General features: G+C 41.3%; 1 protein-coding gene across 2 annotated transcripts in view; it reads right to left on the reverse strand.

Annotated features, from left to right (window-relative positions):
- Positions 1-7,005: 7,005 nt before the first annotated feature.
- The window catches only part of INPP5F (inositol polyphosphate-5-phosphatase F), a 98,765-nt gene continuing 78,886 nt past the window's right edge, over positions 7,006-26,884 (reverse strand). The window contains exons 13-20 of one of the 2 annotated variants that reach the window (XM_050958936.1): positions 24,444-24,572; positions 21,954-22,071; positions 20,504-20,702; positions 18,848-18,919; positions 18,607-18,680; positions 16,251-16,379; positions 15,365-15,452; positions 7,006-9,724 (exon numbers count right to left, since the gene is read on the reverse strand). In XM_050958936.1, coding sequence (XP_050814893.1) covers positions 8,575-9,724; positions 15,365-15,452; positions 16,251-16,379; positions 18,607-18,680; positions 18,848-18,919; positions 20,504-20,702; positions 21,954-22,071; positions 24,444-24,572 — 1,959 coding nt within the window. In that variant the 3' untranslated portion in view covers positions 7,006-8,574. The remainder of the gene's footprint in view (positions 9,725-15,364; positions 15,453-16,250; positions 16,380-18,606; positions 18,681-18,847; positions 18,920-20,503; positions 20,703-21,953; positions 22,072-24,443; positions 24,573-26,884) is intronic. The other variant, XM_050958937.1, reaches the window with a different exon arrangement.

Below are 26,884 nucleotides of genomic sequence, written 5' to 3' on the forward strand. Positions count from 1 at the left end.
TTGTGTAAACCCATTTCCTTAAGTGTAAAGACAAGTCTGATCACATGTTCTAGAGCTACAGTAGGGTTGATTACTTCACCTTGCTTTACAAAACTCAGGTTGTTCCACTCCCAGCCTTGGCGCTTGCACTGCAGCAGACTTATTTAAATCATGTGACAAGAACAAACCACTATTTTCTACAAGTGTAGTTCAGTGCTAAATTTCATGAAGTTGAACAAGTGTGGCTAGTACTGACCAAGAAGTATATGCTACATCATCCATTTGCCTTTGAGAATACAAAGAATGAAACATACCTTAACTGCAGTGCTCTGCTAATGTATATAAAGAATAACTTTATACCTAATCTATAACTGTTGGGTTTAACCATGAAGCTTCCAAGCCATGAGATGAAGAGATTGCCTCCTTCACCCAGACCTCCAACCATGGTCCTGTGTGACCAGAGCTGGGTAAAGTGGCAGTGCTAGTAGGGTGTCCACAGACCTCTCCAGAAGCATGGAGTACCAGTGTTGTTGTCGCCACTCTGGGGCCAGCATGATCACATCTGCTCTGTCTCTGCAGCTCTTGAGCAGCACCTTGTAGATGAGTGGGACTAGTGGGAAGGCCTAGATGAGGTGGTCCCCCCAAGGTAGCTGGAAAGTGTCCAACAGAGCCTGGACTTCCTCTTGCTCCTGGTGGTGAATAAGTCCACTGGGGGAAAGCCCCATCTTTGGAAGATGGAATGTAAGATATCCAGACAGACTGACCACTCATGGTTGAGGAACAACCTGCTGAGACAGTCTGCAATCTTGTTCTGTAGGCCTGGGAGATAGGATGCCTCCAGGTGAATAGAGTGGGTTATATAGAGATCCCAAACCTGGAGAGCTTCCTAAGAGAGAGTGGAGGAGCAGGCTAAACCTTGTTTATGTGAAACATGGCAGTGGTATTGTTGGGCAACACCACCATACAGTGACCTTGAAGTCTGTCCTTGAAGGTCTGGCAGACTAGTCTCACTGCTCTGAGCACCTTTATATTGCTGTGGAGCAGGATCTCTGACTACAACCACCTGCCCTGCATCTGTAGATCTCCTAGGTGGACCCCCCAACCCAGGTCTGATGCATCCATTACCAAGGTCACAGACAGCTGAGGAGCACTGAATAGGACTCCCTTCTAGTCCAGCCAGCAGTGTAGAGTGTCTAGACTCATCCCAGCACTATTACTACCAAGTCCAAACAGTGTCCGCCTGGGTGATAAACTAAGGTGAGCCAAGCCTGGAGTGGCCTGACTCTCACTCTGGCATGTCTGACCACCTAGCTGCATGCTGCCATGTGTCCAAGGAGACTCAGGCATAACCCACAACTCCATGGGTATCACTTGAGAGTCTGAGTCCTGTTTAGTGCTTGGAATCTGGACCCTGGTAGTATGACTCTCACCTAAAGAGTCTAGCGCTGCCCCCATTAAATGCTGTTCTTTTGGTCGGTGACAGCATCACCTTGTCCACGTTGAGCAGGAGAAGGTATTTGTGACTAACTGGACTTGGGACTCCACCTGCTCCCTGGAATGCCCCTGTAACAGCCAATCAGCGAGGTAGGAATACACCTGTACCTGCCTTTTGCAGAGAGAGGCCACGACCACTGACATGCACTTGGTCAACATTCAGGGTGCTGTCAAGAAACCAAATAGGAGCACCATGAACTGGTAGCGCTTGTGATTCACCACAAACCTCAGGGAACGTCTATGGGCTGGACAAATGGCTATGTGAAAGTACACATCTTTCATGTTGAGAGTGGCGTACCAGTTCCCCAGATGCAGGGAAGGAATGATCAAACTCAGAGACCATGGGGAACTTCAACTTTACCATAAACTGGTTGAGTCTTCGCAGGTCTGAGACCTCCTTTTGCTGTAGGGATTAGGAAGTAATGGGGAGTAGAACCCCTTATCCCTTAGCTCCTGAGGAACAACCTCCACTGCCCCTAAGGTGAGGAGCAATAGCACCTCCTGTACAAGGGAGTTGCTCGTTAGAAGGTTCCCTGGACGAGGAGGGAGACGATTTGAAAGAATTTCCCACTTCTACCCTGCAAAGGACTCAATGGTCCAATGTTATAAACAACCATGCACAGTACAAGTGGGATAAGACAGTTCAGAAAATGGGGAAGGCTCTGGTGTGGAGTGTGGCATGCAGTCCTCGGGCATCCCCTCAAAACCCTTGTTTGGATCCTGACTGTGGCTTAGTCAGGCCCTGGCTTGATGATTGGTTAGATAGCCTATGCCAGAGATCAGCAACCTTTGGCATGCAGCTCACCAGGGTAAGCAACCTGGTGGGCTGGGCCAGTTTGTTTACCTGCCGCATCCCCATGTTCAGCTGATTGTGGCTCCCACTGGCTGCTGTTCGCCACTCCAGGCCAGTGGGGGCTTCAGGATGTGCTGGCTGCCGCTTCCCGCCGCCCTCATTGGCCAAACCTGCGGATGCAGCAAATAAACAAACCGGCCTGGCCCGCCCTGGTGCTTACCCTGACAGGCCATGTACCAAAGGTTGCCGATCCCTGGCCTACGCCTATTGTTCCTGCCTTGGGCGGGGTTGATATTGCCTGGGCTGCTGCTGGGGTTGAGACTTGAAAGGTTTTCTCTGGGTAGCAGGCATATACATCCAGACACTTCAGTGTTGTCCTTGAGGGGATAAAGTACTTTCTTCCATGCCCCTGGTGGTGGGCAGAATGGAGTCTGGAGTCGGCCATTGGGTCGTCTTGTTATTCTGGATCATTTTAATTATTGGCAGTGCCAGTTTGGAAGGACCCTCCAGAGCGAGGTCGTCCACCATTGGTTCTTTCAATTCAGTTACCTCCTCCATCTGTAGACCCATATTACGGGCAATGCGTTGGAATAGGTCCTGGTGAGCCCTGTGGTCAATGGGCAGAGGACCTGAGGCTGACGCTCCTGCCACTGCTTCATCAGGTGAGGAGGATGATGAGGCAATCAGGGGTACAGGGTCCTCATGTCCCTCAAGCTGCCCCGGTTGTTCCTGGACTGTGCTAGTCTTCCAGCCCGGTCAGGAATGTCCTGGGCTACAGGTGGCAATGGAGCCACATCCCTGATTGCTCTGCAGTTTGAGGGGGCAGCCTGCCAAGAGTCACTTCCATCACTGGAGGGGCAGGGGTGACGTCCCGAAGCCACCGACCTGGAAGCCCTCAACAGGGTACACCAGGCTTGGTGGTAAACCCAGGGGGTCCAGAAGGGCCATTGTATGTGTGTGTGGGGGGGATGGCCATTGCTTTTGTCAGGCCGTTTGGATGTGTCTCTGGCACTTCCCAGACCTATACCTACTGCACCTTGAATAAAACGATTTGGCCTCAGAGTCCGAGGGCAACACCCAAGGCAGTGCTGGAGGTCGGTGCTGTGAAGAAGAGGTTGGGGATCGGTGTCACAACCAAAGTCGAGGATCAGTAGTGGCTGTCCCTTAATCGAGACCAGTACTGCACATAATAGGGCCAGGGAATGGCTGCTGGGGATTTCCGGTGCTTTGGGTCTCTCCTGCCAGAGTCCTTCCTCAGCATAGAGTCATGGACCAAGGCTGGGGTACTCCGCATCACGAACTCAGGCCCAGGGCCGGGCAGTCCAGTGCTGCAGGATGGAGTGAGACTTCCATCAATAGTTGTTTTAAATGAAGTCCCGCTCCTCCTTGGTTCTAGGCCTGAAAGCCTTGCAAATTTTACAATGCTTCGATTGATACACCTCACCTAAGCACCTAAGACAGGAGTCGTGGAGGTCACTATTGGGTATAGGCTTCCAGCAAACACCACAACACTAAAACCCTGGACTTGCAGCATGCCCTGCAGCCCAAGGTGGGTGACTGGATACAATCGATCCCGGTTCCCAATGACTATTACTAACAACAAACTAAAACTACGAAGAACTAGACTCTAGGCTAAGGGAGCACTTGCAAGCAAGTGAATGCAGTTCTAATGCTGCCACGGATGGTAAGAAAGAACTGAAGGGGGGGTCAGGTCCACAGGATCATATTGAATGCCATGAAGGCACCACTCCCAGGGGCTCCCTAGCCAACCCAACAGGAGCTGCTAAGGGAGAAGTTTCCAACGACTGTGCATGCAGCGTGCGCACACCTGATTGGAATCTATGTGAACAAGCACTCGAAGAACTACACTTCTCATGAAAGAGACTACCTGACTTCATTGCAACCTCCCATAAAGGGGTAAATACTGCCCATTCTATCTGCATTACTCTAAACACAAACTTTCACTAACTTCATGTTTTCTAGGTAGTTTGACTCCAGCCTCCTCATCCCCATTACTTTTGTTGATCTAATTTAAATTGAAACTTTAGTGACAGACATCTTTCCTTACAAAGGATTATGCTGTGGTTCAGTTGCTGAAGGCATGCGATCAAAGCACATCCAATCTAAGCAGAGCTGGTTATCCTTAGGACAAACGAGTTTCAATTACAGCCCTTTTAATTCAAGCTAATCCATGGAGCTTGCACAGCAATGGTGTAACCTACCACCTATTGAAGTTCGAGTTGTGCAGTAAAGGTAAGTACTGAACAGACAGGTTGACAGCATGCAGCTATTCAAGAATGACAATTTACATAGCTCTGATATGCAGTAAGTATAAGACAGAGGCTAAGCTCTCTTACTGTGTATCAACAGAGATATGTAGCAATACGCCCTCAGTAAGCAAGAGCTTTTCAGGAGAAGCAACTGTAACAATGCAGAATTTACTCAAGCCACCTCTTGAGAAGAAATGCTACTTAGCACATTTACTCTCCATGTTTCTAAAACCATGTATATCTCGTGCAGCAAGTTTAACAAAAGGTCCTTTTTCCTCTTAAGGGAAACGATACCTCTCCCCAACAGTTTCTTTACGAGTGCTATGTCACAATCTTTGATGGCTGTATTTTCAGTTTCAATTTAGCTATTATTTCTAAGAAATTTGCTATTGTAAAAAATACTATTCTCAATTATTCTGGACACATTGTTCTGCAGCTGCACTTCCCCTTTTTATGTTCTAGCCCTGTTTAACAACAACATTAACCCGAATGTTCTACTTCTGAGAGAAAAACATTCCTGCTAAGCTAGCTGAGAAATAAGTTGTTCTGATGATGCTTTTGCTCATCTAACTAAAGACATTTTAGATGGCAAAATTTCTGAACAAACTTTGTTGAGGCGGGGGGGGCGGGCAGGGACTAGCTAGACAGGGAGCCTTCAGCTGTTTTCCTGACAGCACAATGAGGTCATTCTTATTCCATTGGGCTAATATATACTCAAGTCTTCACAAAAAGGCTTAATACAATCAGTTCGATTATGAGCAGCTCAAGCATTTCATAATATATACGTACCATGTAATCAAACAGACTCTTCTTGAATTCTCTGTTCAGAGATGACCCAGCTTTAGACCACTGAAGATGCAGTAAGTCTGAATGAAGTGCAGCTGGCAGTGCTTGGAAGAAAATTTGTACAACACCTAGACCAGGGGTCCCCAAGGCAGTGCCCACAAGCACCAGGGTACCTAAGTGCGCCCGCGTACTGGCCAGCGGACGAGCATGCGCCGAAATTCCGCTGACAAGCTGCATCATCCAGAGGCGTCACCACTGAAATGCCACCTATTTTCGGTGGTATTTCGGCGGCAAAGCCTCTAGATGATGATGCTTGTCGGCAGCGATGCCTATTGACATTGCTGCTTGTCGGCGGAATTTCAGCGGATGCTGGTCTGCCATCATGGTCCTCCGTGGCTCGTCTGGCAGCCGCCAGACGAAAAAGGTTGGGTACCACTGACCTCGACTGTACCTACCAAGTAATGCTGTTCATTCAGAGCTCTTCATCTGAAATCCCTAAGCTTTAAAGTGGCTTGCCAGGGTCACTAGAGGATTCCTGCCATGTAGCTGACAGTAACATTCTTCAAGTTGCATGATGTAAGCATTTATTACTGTTTGCACAAAGCACTTTGAAAAGTTAAGTCATGAGTAATATACAAGTCTAAAAGGGGAAAACCCTGATGAACAACAGATCTTCAGTGTTTCACTCCTTCCCCGGCCCTTCCAAACTCTAAATATGCATCTGCTCTTTATACATATAAGCATCAGAAGCTTATTGATCCCTCCAAATTTCACAAGCTCATTCTGTCTAACATGGGTGGCAATGCTTTGTCTCTTACCACACACATTAAACACACTTAGTTGTTATTGGGTGTGTCACTATTTGTAAATTAGTTCCTCCTTCGCTTTGTACCAAGGCCATAGCATAGCATCCTGAAGGCATCCTGCACTCCTTGCATTGTTACTGATTTTTTCAAATGTTGCAGGAAAATTTAGAACCTTGACAGGCAGAATAACTGATGATTCATGATCTGACCTCTATAATATAGGCTAGAACAGGGGTCCCCAACGCGGTGCCTGCAAGCATCATGGCGCCCGCCGGGGCGTCTCAGTGTGCCTGCGTACTGGCCGGCAGACGAGCATCTGCCAAAATGCTGCTGATAAGCAGCGTCATCCAGTGGCATCGCTGCTGAAATCCCACCATTTTCAGCGGCATTTCAGCGGCAACACCTCTGGATGACGCTGCTTGTCGGCGGTATTTCGGCAGCGACGCCTATTGACGTTGCCGCTTTTCAGTGGCATTTCGGCAGATGCTTGTCCTCTGCCACGGTCCCCCGTGGCTCATCATCTCGCACCCGCCAGACGAAAAAGGTTGGGGACCACTGGGCTACAGAACAGCATCCAGTTACTCCTGTGTTGAGCCTAGTAACTTGTTTGGCTCAAGCATATTTTCAAGGAGATGGAGAATCCACCACTCCCCTTGGTGAAAGAATTAGGGTTTTTAAGACAACTTACTGAAAGCACTTACAGGACTAAAACCTGGAAGCCAAGGAGTAGACAGTACAGTTCAGGAAAAGGAGATGAAAAGGAGGCATAAAACACTGCCTTCCCTGATCCTGGGCCAAATTGGTAAGATGGCTCCTTTGGTTTGAAACTTTAACTGAAGTCCAATATCCTTTCAAATATGAAGAACCAGAAAGCCTCTTTGGGTTCTTTAATTTTTTTTTAATTAAAATATTTCTCATGTTCATCCCTCACCTTGAAATACAATGTATTTTATTTTTAAATATAGTCACAAATGTATATAGACACACTCCACAAAACAAACCACATCACTGTAATAAAACAAATAAATAACAAAGTTGAAATTATTTATCAAAGTCCAGATGATAATTACTTCGGTTACACTAGAGAGGTTCTAAGATACCTTGCTACCATCATGACACTTGTTAATTGCTTAGAACACCACGTGTGATCTATCTACAGTAGATGTACTAAAACACAGAGGCACTGGCTCTACAATAGTGGTGGTTATAGTTATGAACCACTGTATCGCAAGATCCTGCTTTATGCTATTGTTTCTATAGATGACATCCTACAACAGAACAGTGTTGGAAGGCCAATTCTGGGAAAAATCAAGAATCTAAAGATTTAATTCCTTACACATACATTGATTGGTACCCAGTTCCCTGCACAAGTATAAGTTCAGCCTCATCCATGCGAATATCAAGGTTGAGTTGGTTTAAAACTAAATTAACTGTTTTGATACGTGTTACTATAATCTGATTTCAAAAATCACCAGACTAACCTCATGAATGCGTACACTTTCCTTCTATGGTTTGCTAGTTTAATCACTTGCTGCTTTTGGCTAAAGGACAGTTAAATTTTCTAATCAAAGGAACAGAACATCAGGATGTACCCTGATACACTAAGCACTTAGTTCTGGATGTAGAGTACCCTGTTTGTTTTACCTTATTCAGGGGACAAAGAAATTATAGAGCAGTGTGTTTAGTAGAACAGAATGGGGAAAAGGATAACTTTGACACCAGCAAGATAATTAAAAGAACATTAGTTCCCATTGGTTTTACACAAAACCCCCACACAAACTTTAAGAAGTTGCACTTCAAGCAATTAGATATTACAGATTGTTGCAGCCTGTCTTATCCTTTAATTGAGGTAGGACAGACAAGAGTGGTGGTAGGGAAGAGTCTCAACTTCTAGTTAATGTAGCTATATGTATAGCAAAATTTACCAATTTCCATTGCAAAGACACCATTTCTTGAGGAATGTGTCAAGAATTCAATGGAAACCACACACAAAAAATTAAGTAAAAAAAACTAGTTCAAAAATAAATAGAATAAATGTTATTTGTCAGTAAAATATGTTGCTGGTGCAGTGCAAGATTAGCAAGGTAACGAAAGAAGTGCAGTACCAGCTCCTTTTACTACAAATATTCTACACAAATCAGAAGACCTACAAAATTTGTCTCAGAAAGATAACTGTGCAATCTATTTAAAATGAACAGCGTGCTTACTAAATACCAGTGTATAGGCTACCTGTTCAGTATGGTATGTCCTTCTATCATCTCGGCTGCTTGAGGGAATTCTGAAACCTATTCAGAACCAAAATCAACTTGCATCAAAAACACTTTCTGTAAACATAATTATTGGTATTTTATCCCAGTGTTCAGTGGCAATTCACGTTACATGGGTCTTCCAGTATGAATTTAAGAATATGGACAAGCCACAACAAGAGTATTTTCTAAGTTAGCAACTAAATCTGAATAATTCGGGTCTGGCACTGTGTAAACATTTCTATCAGTTCATTTTGTTGGACTTCATTTACAGCCTCTGGTTCTGCTGGGCTCTTCTGCACCTTTGCCACTGCAAAGTTTATCCCTTGGGTCAATCCAGCTTGTGTAATATTAGCAACTTGGACCATAGAACTGCGGATCTTAGCAAAGGGGGAGACTGCTCTGCTGCCATTACTATCTGCTGGAGAGGGAGTCATATGAAGTCCTGTCTCAACTTCAAGAATACTGGATGCAGATCCTGGGCTCTTATGAGATCTATTGGCGTAAACTTCCTCAACAGCTAAGAACTGAGAACCTGACTCAGAAAATGGTACATCCAATTTAGATGGCCTTGAAGGGATGTCTCTGTTTGTTTCAGACCAGGTTTCTGTTTTCTGAAAAGCATTATTGCTGGTTTGATCTACTCCTTGGCAGGGTTTTTGAGGAGCAGTCTCTGCCACTGAAGCTTCTGTCATCTTGTTTTGAGCATCTTGTACAAATCTGTGGCAGTATGCATCGATGGGTTTAATGAACTCCATCGCCACATTGTCAGCAAAAGGATTTCCCTGCATAGGTCTGTCTTCACACTCAGGCCTGCTAGCCTGGGTAACATGGATCTCTGAAGGAATGTGAATGCTAATGTTGATGTCAGTGCTATTTATAGACTGGGACCGGCTACCCAGTCGAGGAGCTGATGCAATGATACCACAGCTGGGCAAAACATAGTCTATCTGTCCCACATTCTCTAAAGAGCCAGTTAACTGATGGTCCTCATCAGATTTAGAATTTGTCAGGAAGTCATCGGAATGAAAAGAGTCATCATCTGATATTTCAATATCTGATTCAGCATGAATTTTAGTATCTGCCAGTGGATTTTCCAAAGTTTCAAGGCTACTGTCTGATTTCCAAAGATTAACTTTCAAGTTGGGTTTTAAAAAATTGACTTTCATTTCAGGCTTGGTAAAATTCCCTAACTTGCGAAGACTGCCAATGTTAACATTGGATTTGGTTTGTTTGACTTTCTGATTAAGAGATGAAAACTTGCTCATTAAGAAATTCTTGCCTTGGGCCAGGGATCCTCGATTCTGGGATCTAATGCCAATGATGTCCTCATGAGGTTTACTGCTCTTCCTGAAAAATTAAAGAGAAAATAATGTCTTTTCTTGTACAGTTAATCAAGTAGTTATACTTCTAAATCACAAGTTTCACAATATCTCAGTTAATATTGTTTTAATATTTGAACAGATGCAGATACAAGCAAATGAAATGTATTTTTAGAACCATTCCAAAAGAATGACAGTGAGATATTATGACCAACTGTTCACTTAGTATAACCTGACCAAACCAAAAAACCTTAAGATTTGAAAGTCATTGTTTTTCTGCTGATCTTTAAATAACTGGGATTAATCAAGGGAAAAAGGGAAACATTAACTGAAGAGACTAAATTTACCCAAGACTATTTCAATAATACAGCTATTACTGGCAAGTTTATGACCACAGATTGAAATCAGTACCTAGACTTCTGTTCATGATGGAATGACATCACATCTGACACTCTAAATGTAAGTAACAGAACAATATTCATAAAGTTTGCTGCTTTAGCAAACAGTACACATAAATAACAATATTACCAGGAGAGGAAGTACAGGAGAAAACAACGGATAGTAATAACAGGTGAACTGGGTGATCTCTCTCCCTGGCAAAGTAGGATTGTTCTATAGGATATACGGAACAGTCCTGCTTGATGGGAGACCCTAGATTCTTCAACTGTCAGGTTTTTTCCTGAATCTAGCCTAAATTTTTTTTCTTAGTTTTACTCTATCCTCCTTACAACTATATTTGTCACTAAATAATTTACCTCCTTAGTGTTAACACCTTTCAAATATTTGCAGTTTGCCCTTGCTTAGCCAAACTATTCATATTTATTTGAGTATTATATTAATCCCTTCTGTCCTTGATTATTTTTTCCTTTCTGAACTTTCAGTATGATGTGCCAATATCTTTATGGTAATATGATTCCTGGAACTGAATGAAACATTCCACGTGCAGCTTAACCAATGCTACAGAATGGCATTATTACTTTCCTGAAAAAGGGGGGCCTCTTTTTTGAGCCAATTTCACATTAAAAACTCCAATATAATTAGCTGTCCATCATCACTCCTTGTTCTCCTTCAGCATTACTGTTTTCTGATTTTCTTTTTTATTGAACATGTTACAGATGGTTTCAATCCTTCCAACCACCCAAATGACTTAGCTTGCATTTTTTCCAGGAAAATCTTATTTTCTGTCCATTTCATATTTTCTAGGTCCTTTTCTTATTTCTCCGTCCTCATTAGTACTTGCACTTCCCTCCAATTTATTCTCATCAGCAAGGTTCATTACAGACTGGTTACTATTCTTCTAGATTTTAAGCAAAATGTTAAATACAACCAGTCTTACTACTGATCTGTGGTACCCCAGCAGACATGCTCCCTCCCTTGCTCAATATGTTACCATCCACCATCATCTTTTACTTAGGACCATTTTAGCTTTTTCTTTCATTCTTCTGTTTCAGAAGTACTATTATCTGCTGTGCCTTAATTTGCAGATCCTTTAGAATTCTTCACCTTCTTGTATTCTTATGGATATGGGGACTCTAAAAATCGCTGTGATCTACTTTCATGAAATACAATATGCATACATTCCTGTGTTCTGGGTACCCATTCCTGCCTGAGTGGGAAGTAGCCTGTAGTCACTTGTTCAGAGCTTCTGTTATTGATCCAAATCCAATCAGTTTCTCCCCGTGTCATCTTCTCTACCTTCTCTACTGTTATTCATCGGCATTGGTGAGGCCTCATCTGGAGTACTGTGTCCAGTTTTGGGCCCCACACTACAAGAAGGATGTGGAAAAATTGGAGAGAGTCTAGCGGAGGGCAACAAAAATGATTATAGGGCTGGAACACATGACATATGAGGAGAGGCTGAGGGAACTGGGATTGTTTGGTCTGCAGAAGAGAAGAATGAGGAGAGATTTGATAGCTGCTTTCAACTGCCTGAAAGGGGGTTCCAAAGAGGATGGATCTAGACTGTTCCCAGTGGTAGCAGATGACAGAACAAGGAGTAAGGGTCTCAAGTTGCAGTGGGGGAGGTTTAGGTTGGATATTAGGAAAAACTTTTTCACTAGGAGAGTGGTGAAGCACTGGAATGAGTTACCTAGGGAGGTGGTGGAATCTCCTTCCTTAGAGGTTTTTAAGGTCAGACTTGACAAAGCCCTGGCTGGGATGATTTAGTTGGGGATTGGGCCTGCTTTGAGTAGGGGGTTGGACAAGATGACTTCCTGAGGTCTCTTCCAACCCTGATATTCTATGAATGGTAAAGATTCACTAGAATGACAATGAAAACAGATTTCCACTTAGACCATAAAATGTCCTATTTACACAAGCATTCATTGTGCCATTATGAAGTTTACTAGGCCTATCATATATTCAGGTTTTCCATATGCTGGGTACTAGGGTGAAATTCCTGATCTTCAAATAAGCTATCTGAAAATTGGTCAGGTCATTGGGCAGGTATCACACCCGCAACACTGTGGGCTGTTCAGTGCAACATACCTGACAGCTACACGCAAACTGTTTTTTCTCTCAGGTGTGTGCATATAGGTCCACATTTTCCAGGGTGACTTATGATTTTGGGTGTTCAACTGGATATACCTTACAGGGGTCTGACTTTCAGAGGGTTGGTGTTCAAGTTCTTTTAAGGCATCTTAAATTGGGCAATGAAAGATCACTAGCGGTTTTTGAAAATGTAGATAACTTTTTAATGAACAAGAATAAATCAGAGAAGAAAAACGTCAGTCATTCTCTAAAGTAATGGTTCTCAGCCCGGGGCCACTTGCGGACCAATCGGCACAGACCTCTGACATCCTTAGCGTTGTAACTAGGGCAAGGCGGGAGGGGTACCTGTGCTGGGCACAGACTCAGCGGAGGGTGTGTTTGTGCAAAAATGGTGTGGTGCAGGATTGGGCCCAGTGACATCATCCCCCTCCCCCCAGCAGGATTGGGCCCTGCAGCATCAGCAGAAGACTAGGGTGCTCAGTGCTCCCTCACCCTGCAGGATCGTGGGTCCAGTGACACCGGCTGCAGCAGGCTCCCTGGCACTAGGGCCACAGAGGCAGGGGGGCAGGACAGATCTGTATTAAAAATCCTAAAAGTAATCAAGAAAACTTAACAAAAATATCAAATATGGATACTAAATTATTCTACCAATTATCAATTGCTCTGAAATACACACCACACAGGCACTTCCTGAGGGCTCTATACATTTTCTCCCATAGGCAAGATATTGTTCCCTTGCAAAATCTCTATCTTCTAGTCATCTATTTTTGTTGATCCAAGGGAACCTCAATAATCTATGGGCTTTTGTGCCCCACCCAATTTCAATTGTTGTTTGCCTTTAATATTTCAGATGATCCTTTGTCTTTTCCCTCGTCTTTTTATAATAACTATGATTTACAAGGACTGTTTGTTTCAATACAGCTAAAACTTTAAACACACGCACAGGACATTCAACACTTATGGGTTCCATAGCAAGTGAAATTCTAGCAAATGTTGTAAGAGAGATAAAGACAAGGTTATGTAATGAAAGTTTTACATAGGCACAAGAGAAACAGTTATGCTTGCTGTGAAAATAGTCTTGAATTTTCTGATTTGTGCTTTTAAAATATCTTCCATCAAGTTACCCCAAAGTTAATCACTTGCATTTAACTTCTTAATGTTCTGTAAAATCAACTTTTTCCAAATAAAAAAAAAAATCACTGATTTAACTACACCACCTTCACTAAGCTTGAGTGTATACTGGCTTCATTATGCATCTGCCCTTTCTTCTAATTTACCACAACTATGTTTGTTGTGTGTAGCAAACAATGCAGAATCAACAGCCTGGAGCAATTAGTCATATTTCAGAGATAATTTAGAACCACTTTCCCATTGTTTATGGGGTACACAGTATGTTGCTTCTCTAGTGAATTATGTTTTACGTTTATTTTGCTAGGCCTTCAGAGGCATGGACTTTCTTAGAAATAAATTTAAATTCATCCTATCCATCAATCTATTATAAAATAAAGCTGTTTATCTTGTTTAGCTTGGCTATTTTAATACAATATGCATATCTGTTCTTGAGTATTATGTCAATATAGAGTCAATTTATGTAAGACCTTTTTTGCATGATGAAACTAGAGTCCTATCATTTAATGATTTTTGACAGTTCTTTCATAGATAGGAGACATGAATTATAACTTCTGTATAACTTCTTGCCCTTAACATGTCTTGGGGCAGTTAAGACTGGATGCATTAATCTTCCAGACATGTCAGACACCAGGGGGAAAAAAAATCAAACTGACAGAGCACTTAAGTAATAGTTTAGGGTCCAATAGCACATACACAAAAATCATTCACCTTGAAGAAATACTAAAGTTGATTTTAGAGTCCATTCCCTCTCTCCCAATAGCATTTTTAATGAAGTCTATCTGAGTAAGCACAAACTGTTTCTTGTTTATCAGATTAAAATTTCTGTAAAATTGAGATGAATTTAGAAGCAGTTTTTCAATCAATATAGCAGCATACATATGTTGACGGTCTAGCTTCACACAAACACCTTTCTCCTCATTCCTGCAGAGTAGCTTCTAGAAGGTTTCAACAGATTATAGCTCTCTCTCAGGAATTTCATGCAGAACACAGTGTGGCAATGTTTTCTTCCCAGGATATTGTTCTTCAAGATTTCAACTTAAATTGTCAGATACAAACATTGTGTCTAATGGTCATGTGCCACATTTTTTTAAAAATAGAGGGGAATATAGCATTCAATGCCCCTCACATGCCTTAGAGTATTTCAGCATGTCACTTTAAGGTACCTTCAAGCTTTCGTAGTTTGTGAAGTCTAGTCCCTTGCCATCAATGAGAGATGTCCCATCAGTCTGCTGAGATGAAGTAGGACTCTTCCCCAACCCATACTGAGTGGTTCCATAAAGGTTACCTTTTATATTATCTTGTGTTTTATAGCATATAAAATACTGAACACATTTCAGAACCACTGAATACTGGGAGAGGGAACAGAACCATGCTTGCATTACTCTACGCAGTTTTCCTACTCTAGTACCGAAAAGTGGGCATTAAAATAAGGGAAAGGTCAAATGATGTTTTAATACACGTTGCAAAATACTACTTATTTTTAGTTGTTAAAGGAACAAACAGCATGGCACCAGCTTCAAGAGGGGCTTTCATTTTAAAGACAGCCTATATGAACACAGTACACGCGTGTGTTCAAACATAAGATAACAAAGGACACCTGAAAAGGTATATCAGAGATGAACACAGTCTTATATTCAACTAGTGTCCTTAAAAGAAAAGCAGTTGCCATCTTGGAAGACCTTGTGTAGCAAGGATTCATGGCTCCTAAGACGGTCTCACTTTTAAAGTGATAGTGCTATATGCATGTGTACAAACAAGGCCAGACCCCAGCTCCACTGGAATCACTGGAAATCTTTCCATTGACTTTCATGGGCTTTGTTCAGTCCCATACACTAACACAGACAGGGAGAAACGATTTTAAATTCTATCCTTAGATAAATGTTTACAGAGTGTAGAGAGCAGTATAGAAATCAGGTCATTCTTAGCATAGTAGCTAAAATGGGGACACAGTTGCTGTGAGAATCCCATGCAGAAATAACTTGGTGTCTTTAAAAAGAGTTATTTAAATTGTGGCTTTGAGGATTCAAACAAAAAAAACATCACTCACCTCTCCAGCTTTTTCTCAATAATGGGCACATCTAATCCCATAGCTTGCTTCGTGATTCGCAGCATCTCTGCAATACACTGAAGGGTGTCTGAAATCCAGTTAGCAGACTGTCAGATTCTCCCAGATATAAACTTTTTAAAATCCCACATTTTACCAAATCTAATTTTAGAGGCAGTTTGTCAATTAATTAAATGTGTTAAATCTCTCAATTTTTTTTAAAAGTTTCGATTTCCTGATGCAAAATTCAAAGTGGGAGTAGACGATCCTCTTCCCTTCCCATGTCCTGGTACTGATAGGTTAGAAAAGCATTCAGAAAGAAATCTTTACTGTAACTACTCAATTTAGGGAGAGGGAAGGAAGGAGAGAAAGTATATGGATTATATTGACAGACGAGGATGTTTATTTTAATTCTCATTGACATCAAATTTGGAATTACAGGTAGGAAGTAAGATTTTTGGCTGATACGTGTTCTGTTAACCAAGTAAAACTAAATATCAGGGACTTTAGTCATGGATTACACTGACTTAAGTCATACTTATCAGCATCAGTGACCTTGTTTAATATTCATCCCACCCTAAACGTGAATAGCAGAACAAATTCAGACAGCTATTGTCCAGACCCTAGAAGGAAAATTGCTGTTTTAAGCTCATCAAATCTGAATTTACCCTGCCATTTTTTAGTAAGTGAGGTGCCGTCACAATTTAATATCCACACAGTGAGCCACTGTAAGACACATTCTCTCTTTTCACCTGAAAAATGGGAATATAATTAAACTTACCCTGCTTTGGAAAGTGGTCTGAGATTGATAGATTAAAAGGGTTATATCAAAGATAAGCTTCAGTATATTGAACATGATCGTGTGTTATGGAAAATGTATATTTGTTACCTTTTCCATCTTCTTCAGGGTTGCGCATCACAGCTCTGAGAGTATGAAAATATCCACTTGTTTCATTGTATTTATAATGCAACCTCATGCAAGAGAACTTGGGCTTTCCAAAAAGGGTGGGTTCAGGACCTGAGAAATAAGCCAGACATCCACATTTTGGGGAGGGCGAGGAGTGTTCTTTCATGGATTAGTGGAACAAATATTGCAAAATTGTCAGCCAATATACATATAAATATCCATTAGCTACTCTATCTCTGGGATATAAAGAAGAGAATTTGGTTCTAGGTGAAGATACTATCTGGAATAAGTTTTCTGGTAGAATGATGGAAAAGCAGCAGGTTTTCTACAGAGAGAGATATCTTGCTGCTTTTCCATCATTCTACCAGAAAAATTATTCCAGATACACCTCTACCCTGATATAATGCAACCCAATATAACACGAATTCGGATATAACTGTGGTAAAGCAGCACTCCAGGGGGAGCAGGGGGGGGGGGGGGGCCTCCACACTCCGGTGGATCAAAGCAAGTTTGATATAACGTGGTTTCTCCTATAACGCAGTAAGATTTTTTTGGTTCCTGAGGACAGTGTTATATCGGGGTAGAGGTGTAGTATCTTCACCTAGAACCAAATTCTCCTCTTAATATCCATTAGCTACTCTACCTCTAGGACGAATACGAGCGAGTATGAAAGGGAAGAGAAAAACTTAACCCTATCCCAAGTCACTCAGCAAAAACAAGCACTTTAAGAATACAAGTCTCTGGTTCCAGTAAGAATGCAAGAAATTTTAATGTATTGCACTGTGGTTCATCAACACTAAACCCTGCCTTTCCAAAGATGTGGCTAAAACAAAGCCATTTCATCCAGAGTTCTAATTAAGCCTTGCAAATATTGAGTCTCAATCCAAACCACCTCACTTTCAGATCCACATTTTATATAATAAAATAGGCTCTGGAAAAAGTTCCTCCCAAGATGTGCATATTATGAGAGCCTATGAAAGTTCACAAAAATTACAGTATATGCTCATATAAAGAATGGAAACTCAGAATCACAATAAACAGAAACTAGCATCCTCATGAAGAATGAGATTGCTGGTCAGGTCACTGGTGCAAAAGAACATTCATATATCTCCTTCACATCGTATATCTGCCTCCACACTGAAGATGAAGCGATGAAATGACAATAAGCAAAAGAGCACAAATACAGAACTTAAAGTCAAGGTGACTGAATCAATCCTACTAGATGATGCCTCCTGATTCCATTCTCTCCAGGGAAACAACAATATAAAAAGACCTCAGCAAGTATGGTGACAATACCCATGCTGCAGATTAAGCCCATTACTTCTTGTTCTATCTTCAATGGACATGGAGAACAATTAATCATAGTCTTCTTTATAACAGCCCTTAACATATCTGAAGACCGTTATTAAGTTCCCTCTCAGACTTCTTTTCTAAAGACAAAACATGTCCAGTGTTTTTAACTTTTCCTCATAAGTCTGGTTTTCTAAACCTCTTATCATTTTTGTTGTCCTCCTCTGGACTTTCTTTTGAACTTGTCCACACCTTTCCTAAAGTGTGGTGCCCAGAGCAGGACACAGTACTCCAGAAGAGGCCTCACCAGTGCTAAGTAGAGCAGGACAGTTACCTCCTGTGTCCAACATACAACATTCCTGTCAATAATCTCCAGAATGTATTTCACAACTGCATCACACTGCTAACTCATTCACACTGCTGGATCCCCAGATCCATTTAATCAATATTACCACCTAGCTAGTTATTCCTATTTGTAGCTGTGCATTTGATTTTTCCTTCCTAAGTGAAGTACTTTGCACTTGCCATTACTGAATTTCATCTAGTTAATTTCAGATCAATTCTCCAAATTTGTCCAGATCGTTTTGAATTCTAATCCTCTCCTCTAAAGTGCTTGCAACCCCACCTAGCTTGGTGTTATCCACAAATTTTATAAGCATACTCTCCACTCCATTATCCAAGACATTAATATGAAACTGGCTTGTTAGGGACATCACAGTGAAGACAGGGAATTGTGCAACCTTAAAACTTCCTCGATCAAAAGGGGGCAAGACAAGCGCCTCTACCCAGAGACAGTTGATGACTGGAGACCTGACTTGACAATTCTGCAGAGGACCACAGGAAGGGGTGGGGGGCGATGGGGGGGGAATATGTAGATGCAATTACCTTGAAACTGTGACCCCATCTAGAGATACCTACTGTACAGTGAGGAAATAGCCTTGGTACTCATAGCATCGTTCGGCAACAAGTGTGGAACACTACTTAAGAGAGAGTACCTTCAAGAAACAGAGATAGTATGTAAAGAAGTGTAGTGTCTTTCAATTCTTACCTATTTCTATTTTCTCCAAGGCTTCGAGGCTTAGTCTTTGATACTGATTTACTTTGTCAACTTCATCATCATAACTAGACAGAGAAAACAGTCCATGTCCAAAGTTAGATATCTATTTACTCACAGCTAAAAAACAATTATTGTGTAGCACAAAGCTGTTAAAAGTAAAGTGATTCTACATATAAATAGGGTATGTTTATTAACAGAATACAGCACATGAAGAAAAAAAACAGTGACTTACTATGCCACATAGTAGGAAGAGTTCGAAAGCAGCAATAGAACATCCACATCTTTGTGAGTAGCATCAGTGAGGCTACAAAACAAGTAGTCAAATATACACAATTGTTTAGTGATACAGCTGCAACTGATAGGCATTTTGCAGACATTATGTTTTAGACACAAAAAGACAAACACAATACCAAAATAAAAAAGGAATTCAAGTAATTATAACTGTGAATGGGATAGATTTAATTGCTGCATAATGCTGTGTGTTTATATCTGTCCATGTTACAGTTTTCAATAAAAATACACCAGCACAATGCAAATATAATTTTGAAGAGCAAAATATTCTGCGAGGTATATAAATAAAGTGCATCAATAACACCAGACAAATTTGCCTGGTTGAAGCTACAAATTGGTTGGGTTGGGTAGGCTCATGCAACTGGGATTGTGGAAGAGGCAATGTTCATTCCCACGTGAAGGTGTTGTACATTTCTAAGGATTGGAAGCTTTCTCCTTGAGGTCAGCAGTAAATCATGTCTACATATTTATAAACATTAGACTGCCGTTTCATGGCTTTTTTAACAAAGCTATGACAGTCCAAAGTTAATTTCTTTTGTAGACTCAGCTTAGTTCCTAGGGGATAGTCATTCACAGCAAAAAAAAAAAGTATCATAATTGAATTGACTTTTTCCTGACAGTCTCAGAGGCTAAAAGTTAACTTAGTAGGAGACAGAACCATCCTTATATATGTATAGGTCACCTCACCTGAATAAGTTTGAGGCAAACTGGCACAATGGAAGTCTGCATTCCTACTGTCCTTGTGTGCCTGCTCTGTGGTTAACAGGACACCAGGCTTTCACAAATCTTAAATTCACTTAATCAGATATAGCTCCATTACACTACAAGTTATAGGTATGCAGCATACCTCAGCTTGAAAGCAGTAAGGATAACATACCTACTCTCAATGTCCACAAATGGCTGAGAATTCTCTGTATGGTGCCTGCCACACCTAAAAATCAAAGAAACTTAGGGCTTGTCTACATTACCCACTGGACTGACAAGCAGCGATCGAGCCAGCGGGGGTCAATTTATCGCGTCTACTCTAGACGCAATAAATCGACCACTGAGCACTCTCCCGTCGACTCCGGTACTCTACCAGGGCGAGAGGTGCAGGCGGAGTCCATGGGACAGCGTCAGCCATCGACTAACCGCAGTGAAGATACCACAGTAAATAGATCTAAGTAAATCAACTTCACGTAGCTGAAGTTGCGTAACTTAGATCAATCCCGCTCCAGTGTAGACCAGGCCCAGAATGGCTGTATGGCCAGGTGATGTTTCCTAGAACTAGTTATATTACGGACCCATTTTTAGGGTACTTAAGAGAATATGTTTAAGAAATCATCACCACATTAATCCCCTCCTGCATTCAGTACAAATCACATTTTAAAGTGATTTGTAGGATACACACATTATCTGAGGACATAGTCACTTTCTTTAAAAAAGTCTTCATTTGCAACATGCTTAGATTACGGATGTATCAACTATCAAAGCTACAAAATAAATTTAAGTAATTTAACAGATTATTTAATAATTGTATAATTTAATAATTGTGGAAGACTCCATGCTGGCAGATGACCAACAGAAAATCAATAAATTGTAATCTTGTTCTGCACACCTTGGGTCACAATCAATAAGTGCCCATCCACCATGGAATTTTTCATCATCTGGTAAGAGTAGTTTCATGTAACTTTGCAATAGCTGGCTGATCAGTTCCTGATGGCTTCTCACTGTCTCCTTGTGCAGTGCTTCATGTTCTTTCTCTTTTGTAAATATGGAATAAAGATCCTCAGTCACAGGGATACCTTGCATCAAATCTAGACAGCAAATAGAAGATAAATATGAGGAACAGACAAATATAAATGAGATAAATAACTCGAGAAATACATACAGAAGCAGTCTCTCAACACCTTAGCATATGGCTTTGAATAAGCTTTATGCTCCAAAACGTGGCGGTTTACAATAGAGTAGAACCCTTATTTTACATGCTAATTGGGGACTGAGGAGTTCATAAATTTAAGAAGTTCACAAAGTTGAACATCTCAAAATGACAGGAGGCAGGGTGTATGACTCGACTCTTTCTTCTTGTCCTTCAAACCATTGCAAAGTGATTTCCAGCGTAGTGAAGGTATCAGAATGTGAAAGGATATTGACTTGTTCTTTACAGACATCACTTAAGTTCAGGGGCGGCTCCAGGCACCACCGCGGCAAGCGCATGCCTGGGGCGGCAAGCCATGGGGGGAAGCCTGCTGATTGCCGTGAGGGCGGCAATCAGGCTGCCTTCGACAGCGCAGTCCCGCAGCTTTGGTAGCAATTCGCCGGCGGTTACGCCGAAGGTGTGGGACCGACAGATCATCAGCAGACTAGATGATCATATTGGTCCCTTCTGACCTATGAGTCTATGAGATACGCCGCCAAATCCGCGTGACCAGTGGACTGCCTGCAGCCATGCTGCTGAAGGCTGCCTGACTGCTGTGCTTGGGGCAGCAAAAAACAGAGCCGCCCCTGCTTAAATTATGTGATTTTTAACCCCATTGAAAAAACTAGTTTGTATAACTGGTTGTTCGAAGGGTTGGTATGTATAAATAGAGGTTATACTGTATGGTGGATCTGAAGGACTGTACGGTCACTCAACATCTCCTAATTATAAGCTTGTCTTAGTATCATACAATGAAGTATCAACAAGATTATTCTGCTCAGAAAAGTTTAGCTATAGCCATTTCTTAAAAAACAAAAATTACTAGAAACGGTTTCCAAGAAGAAAGTTTATTCTAATTATATTGTACGAATAGGATAAATGGATAAATTCAAACTGTTGGTACATCTTAAGTTACCTAGACAAAATGAGGTTATGGCTATATAATCCTACTGAGTGAACTGGCATCTACTACAATGCACTTAAGCCACGTTGCATAAAGTATAAGTTACACACAGACTGTGATAACATATATTTGTTTACCCTTTTGAAAGCACAAGTCACAGGAAGACAAGATATTTTCACAAACATTCACAAAAGCAGACAAATGTGAAATGATTCAGCTGAAAATAGATTGATACTTTTCCCTTACCTATGACTGCTTGCCTGTAAGCATCCCTGAAGCGATTCAAGTAGTATCTATTTGCAGAATTGACTCCATCTTTCATTACTCCTGCCAGTTTCCTTTCGCCAGTTCTTGTGAAGTCACCCTGTTACACAGAAACACTCCTTTGAACATTTAATTAGCCAAGTGTGTGGCATTTAAATAACAACCCTCTCAGTTCTCAAAAGCCTGTTTTGGAGGTTAGTGTACATACTGCATAACTGAATGAGTGAAATTTCAGGAAATTAAATTTAAGCTGCTATTCTGTATATACAAAATAAAGATATATTAAGAATAATACAGTATTTCCTTTACCTGCAAAACATAAAAATAGATTTACAAATATAGTTCAAGAAACGTTTGAATCTGGAGAATCTTAAAAAATGCTGTTGACAACCAGGTCCATAGCATTTTAACATAAATTACACCTACCACAAAATCATTTCTATCAATTCATAGAATAAATGTCTCAAACACAAGTTCAAAGTAATATGAATCAAGGTCGCACTTAGATTGCATGGATTGTACATGCACAACAATAAGTTTCAAGTCTTAAGAGAGACTAAAGAAAGAAATCAATAGCCTGAATATTTATCCTATCTGTTAATATTAGGATAGGTCACATAGGATTTTTTTTTAATTAAAATCAATAAAGACATCACTATTCTTCAGGCTTGTTTGACATGCACCATTCTCCATCACTGGAGATTTTTAAGAACAGGTTAGACAAACACCGGTCAGGGATAGTCTAGATAATACTTAGTCCTGCCATGAGTTAAGGGGACTGAACTAGATGAACCCTTGAAGTACCTTCCCAGGGGCAGCTCCAGGCACCAGCATGCCAAGCACGTGCCTAGGGTGGCAAGCCACGGGTGGCGGCCTGCCGGTCGCCATGAGGGCAGCAATCAGGCAGCTTTCGGCAGCATGCCTGTGGGAGGTCCACCAGTCCCACGGCTTCGGCGGCAGGTACACCGAAGGCGCAGGACCGGCGAACCTCCCGCAGGCATGCTGCTGAATCCGCATTAACAGTGGACCTCCTGCAGGCATGCTGCCGAAAGCCGCCTGACTGCTGTGCTTGGTGTGGCAAAATACACAGAGCCACCCCTGTACCTTCCAGTCCTATGATTCTAGGATTCTTTTTTTGGGCATTGCTCAAAAAAGAGGCTTAGAATCTTTTGGCTTTATTGTTAATATAAGCCAAGCACCATGCACAGAGGGACAATAAGCGCCCTTTCAGTCAGTCATCTATCTTCAAATAGCAGCCCTCATAACCATGATCCTCAGTAAGTAAATCGACTTGTCTAGGGCCTGCAGCATCAGGAGTCAAAATTCTTTAGAGCAAAGGGTTTTGCCAGTGTCATTCCTAGATCTTACTTCATGAGAGGATCCTAGCAGAAAACTGCCCTGATTTTCAGAGCTGCTATGCTCCCACAAAGCCAACAGGAACTACCGGTGTGCTGCACCTCTGAAAATCAGGTCAGTTATCGTTAAAGAAAAATATGTTTCAAGAGTATTTAATTTTAAGAAATGTATCCACTGGAAGATTGCTTAAATTGGTTTCCAGGTGAATAACTTGGACTGTCAAAATACAAGCATCTTTTTGTAAACAAACTGAAAACAAACCAATCTTTGTACTTTAATCTATTTGCTTGACAGGCACAAATTAAAGATATGATGGAGGGAAAAAACAAAATCAATAGTTTATTCAATGAAGGCTCTAGCCAGGCAGCATGTTAAGAGCAATTTGTTTAACTCTTTAATGATCCCTTGTAAAAATAAATGGAGCAGTCTCTACCAGAGGAAAGGATCACAACTGGGAGAAGTATAGAACCCTCAATTCAAGTCTTGGCAGGTAAATAGCATTTAAAGTTCACCTACAACATTAAAAAACAAATATTTTATGGATTATTTTTCCATTATTTAATGATAGCTGGTTGATTCTTCTCACGGTAGCTAGAAAGGCAGATTATCATCTGCTATCTATCAAGTTCTTCAGCACATGTTTAGAAATACTATGAATGTATTCTGCTGAAATGTATCTCAAAAGGTTGTTAAAAGAGATCTTCAGTTTCAATATTAATTCAATTCTTACACTTCTCTTCTCTTTAAAACAGAGTCGAGCTATTTAACAATAGCGGTGTCATGAGCTGAAGAATGCTGGCAACTTGGGCAAAACTAGACATTCACTCCATGGGTCCAAAAAGTGTTTATCCAATTGTCTAATGTCATTCTGTAGAAATCCCCCAAGAGTCCACAGGTCTCTAAGAATTGTATAGAAGGAATCAAACTTCAGCTGATTTTAGAGTCATTTTTATGTGCATCTTTTAAAACCAATCAACTAAATGACTCCTACTGCACATTGCATAACAATTCAGATCATGAATCTTAAAAAGGTGCGCATTACACTACGTTTTTGTTTGGCTGGTTTGGGGAGGGGTTATTTTTTGGGTTTTGTTTCTCTTTTTTGTTTGTTTTTACCTTTAAAGCTGCTGTTCCAGCATACTGTCTGCTTATGGAATCTCCATTGTTTGCCCACATTATCTGGTAGATTCTGTTGCATTTCATTGGCAAAGGCTGTTCTGGTGGCATCACACCCAACTTTTTCAGCTGGAATTTGATACATTTATTAGTGGATAAGGTCAAAGTGACATTCATTCTCAAACTATATGAATTCAAGGAAGGAAAAAGTAACATGACACACATCATTTTAGTAATAACACTATTTACTAAATTTTCTTAGTTATTTTATTTTACAATCAGAACCAAAGGTTATACTGTAAAAACAAACATCCTTAATTTTTAGGCTGTATCCTTAAATATCTGCAGATATCAAATATTCATTCTATTTAGTTTGTCTTCAAAGATGATGTTTTTTTGAGCACAAAAAACTACCAGGTTTATTTTTTAGTTATCTAAGCAGAGAAAAAGCCTAATTTTTACCGCAGGCAGCCAATCATAGGTCATGTTTTTGCTTTTCCTCCTCTGAGCATGCCATGAGGAAAGCCAAAAGGCAAAAGGAGAAAGACTGCTTCTATACAGAGGTCTTACACAGAACCAAAGGAACAGCTGACTGGAATACTGCTAATCCAATGTAATAAGCAGGTGCCACATGGAAAAGAAATGCATTTGTTGAGCCAGGTGGAAGCTACTGACCTAGCATTAATGAGAAAGTAAGGAACTTGTAAAGCAAGAAAAACAAAGAAGCAAGCATTAAGATTTCAAGCTAGTTGGCTAAAGATGGTCTCAGAGAGGAGCTGTTTTTCAGCCCAGTACCCATTAAGATAGCTCTGGTACTGGTGAGGATTTTGTTTTAGGCCATTTTCTGACATTTTGAAGAAAAGAATAGTTACTCACTCGTAACTTGTTCTTTGAGATGCATGCATATGTCCATTACACTATGTGTGCACATGTGTCTTGTGCGCTAGTGTCAGTTTTCCCTAGTGATACCTACAGGGCACTGATGCCTGAGCCTTAAGCTCCTCATGCTCGAATAGGAAAGTATAAAATGTGGAACTGCCCTGCCCTTCCTTCAGTTCCTTCACACCAGACCCCATGTTGGGGAAGGAGGGTGAGTCATGTAATGGACATATGCAACACACCTCAAAGAGCAACTGAGATGTCAGTCTCTTCTCCCAGAAATGTTAAGGGCATGCCTCCCAATCCAAGAACTATTCAGAAGTTTAAACATTTAGGGGCATATGCACATTCCCAGGCTCCAGAAGATTCTGTTAACCTAGAACTTCTTAAGTTATGAAGGTATTTTCCAATGAGTTTCACTGGGTTAAATCACAAGCGTGACTTTTTCCTTTAGACTATTTTCTTACAGTCTAAATGCTAAAACGTCATTTGTGGACAAGAACAGAATTTGTATTAAAAACTCATTATTGATTTGAGAAGTGCTATCAAATTTCCAGCATAAAGAGAATGAGTCATTTGCTCCTGGGAAGTGTGACAATTTTACAGGCAACTGGAGTTCTCTGAATACTATGCTTCTGCGGGTCTGTATTGTAGGAGTCATACCATGCCTAACAACCGTAGAACAATTCTAAAGTATATTAACCGTGGGGTGGGATGGGGGGACAATCTCACAGATCTACTGTTCCAATGTTATTGCAGAATGCCCCACTCCATAACTCAATCTCAAGCAGTACGTCTACACTGCAATTAGACACCTGCAGCTGGCTCATGCCAGCTGACTCGGGCTCATGAGGCTCGGACTAAGGGACTGTTTAGTTGCAGTATACACGTTAGAGCTAGGGCTCCAGCCTGACCCCGGGACCATCCCACCTCGCAGGGTCCTAGAGCCCACGCTCCAGCCCAAGCCAGAATGCCTACATCACAATTAAACAGCCCTTAGCCCAAGCTCCACAAGCCAAAGTTAACTGGCATGGATCAGCTACAGATTTTTAATTGCAGCACAGACATATCCCAGGATTCTAACCTAAGGTTTCATGAAAGATTATCTTGCTTTGATTATTCGGAGGCAGAAGAGTCCAAGAATCAAAGGCAAGATGCTAGAAGGAAAAATCAAATCAATCCCTGTTGTACAACCAGAATCATATGGTCAGGATTCCTTGCTGCAGATGACATTGGCACTTGGCAGCACCTGTTTTCATAGTCAGATCAATTCATTATTTATACGAAGGGCCAGCTTGCCTTTATCTCAAGCACATCACAGAGCTTTTTCACCTCTTCCTGCACTGCATGTTGAATTTTCAAGGCTACATGCACCATCATCTACTTAATATCCTCTTCAGGCAGAAGATGTAACCAAGGCTGAGGTTCCAAAGGAGGAAGCAGATGATTGTTGAACTATAAGAAAGCTCCTTAATCATCTACTCCTCCTTCTATTTGGAAATGCCATCTCTGCAAGGGACAGATTCATTCCAGAAGAGAATGATCTGTCAACTATCTGTTTA

Source organism: Gopherus flavomarginatus, chromosome 6, assembly GCF_025201925.1.
Source record: "Gopherus flavomarginatus isolate rGopFla2 chromosome 6, rGopFla2.mat.asm, whole genome shotgun sequence".
NCBI lineage: Eukaryota > Metazoa > Chordata > Testudines > Testudinidae > Gopherus > Gopherus flavomarginatus.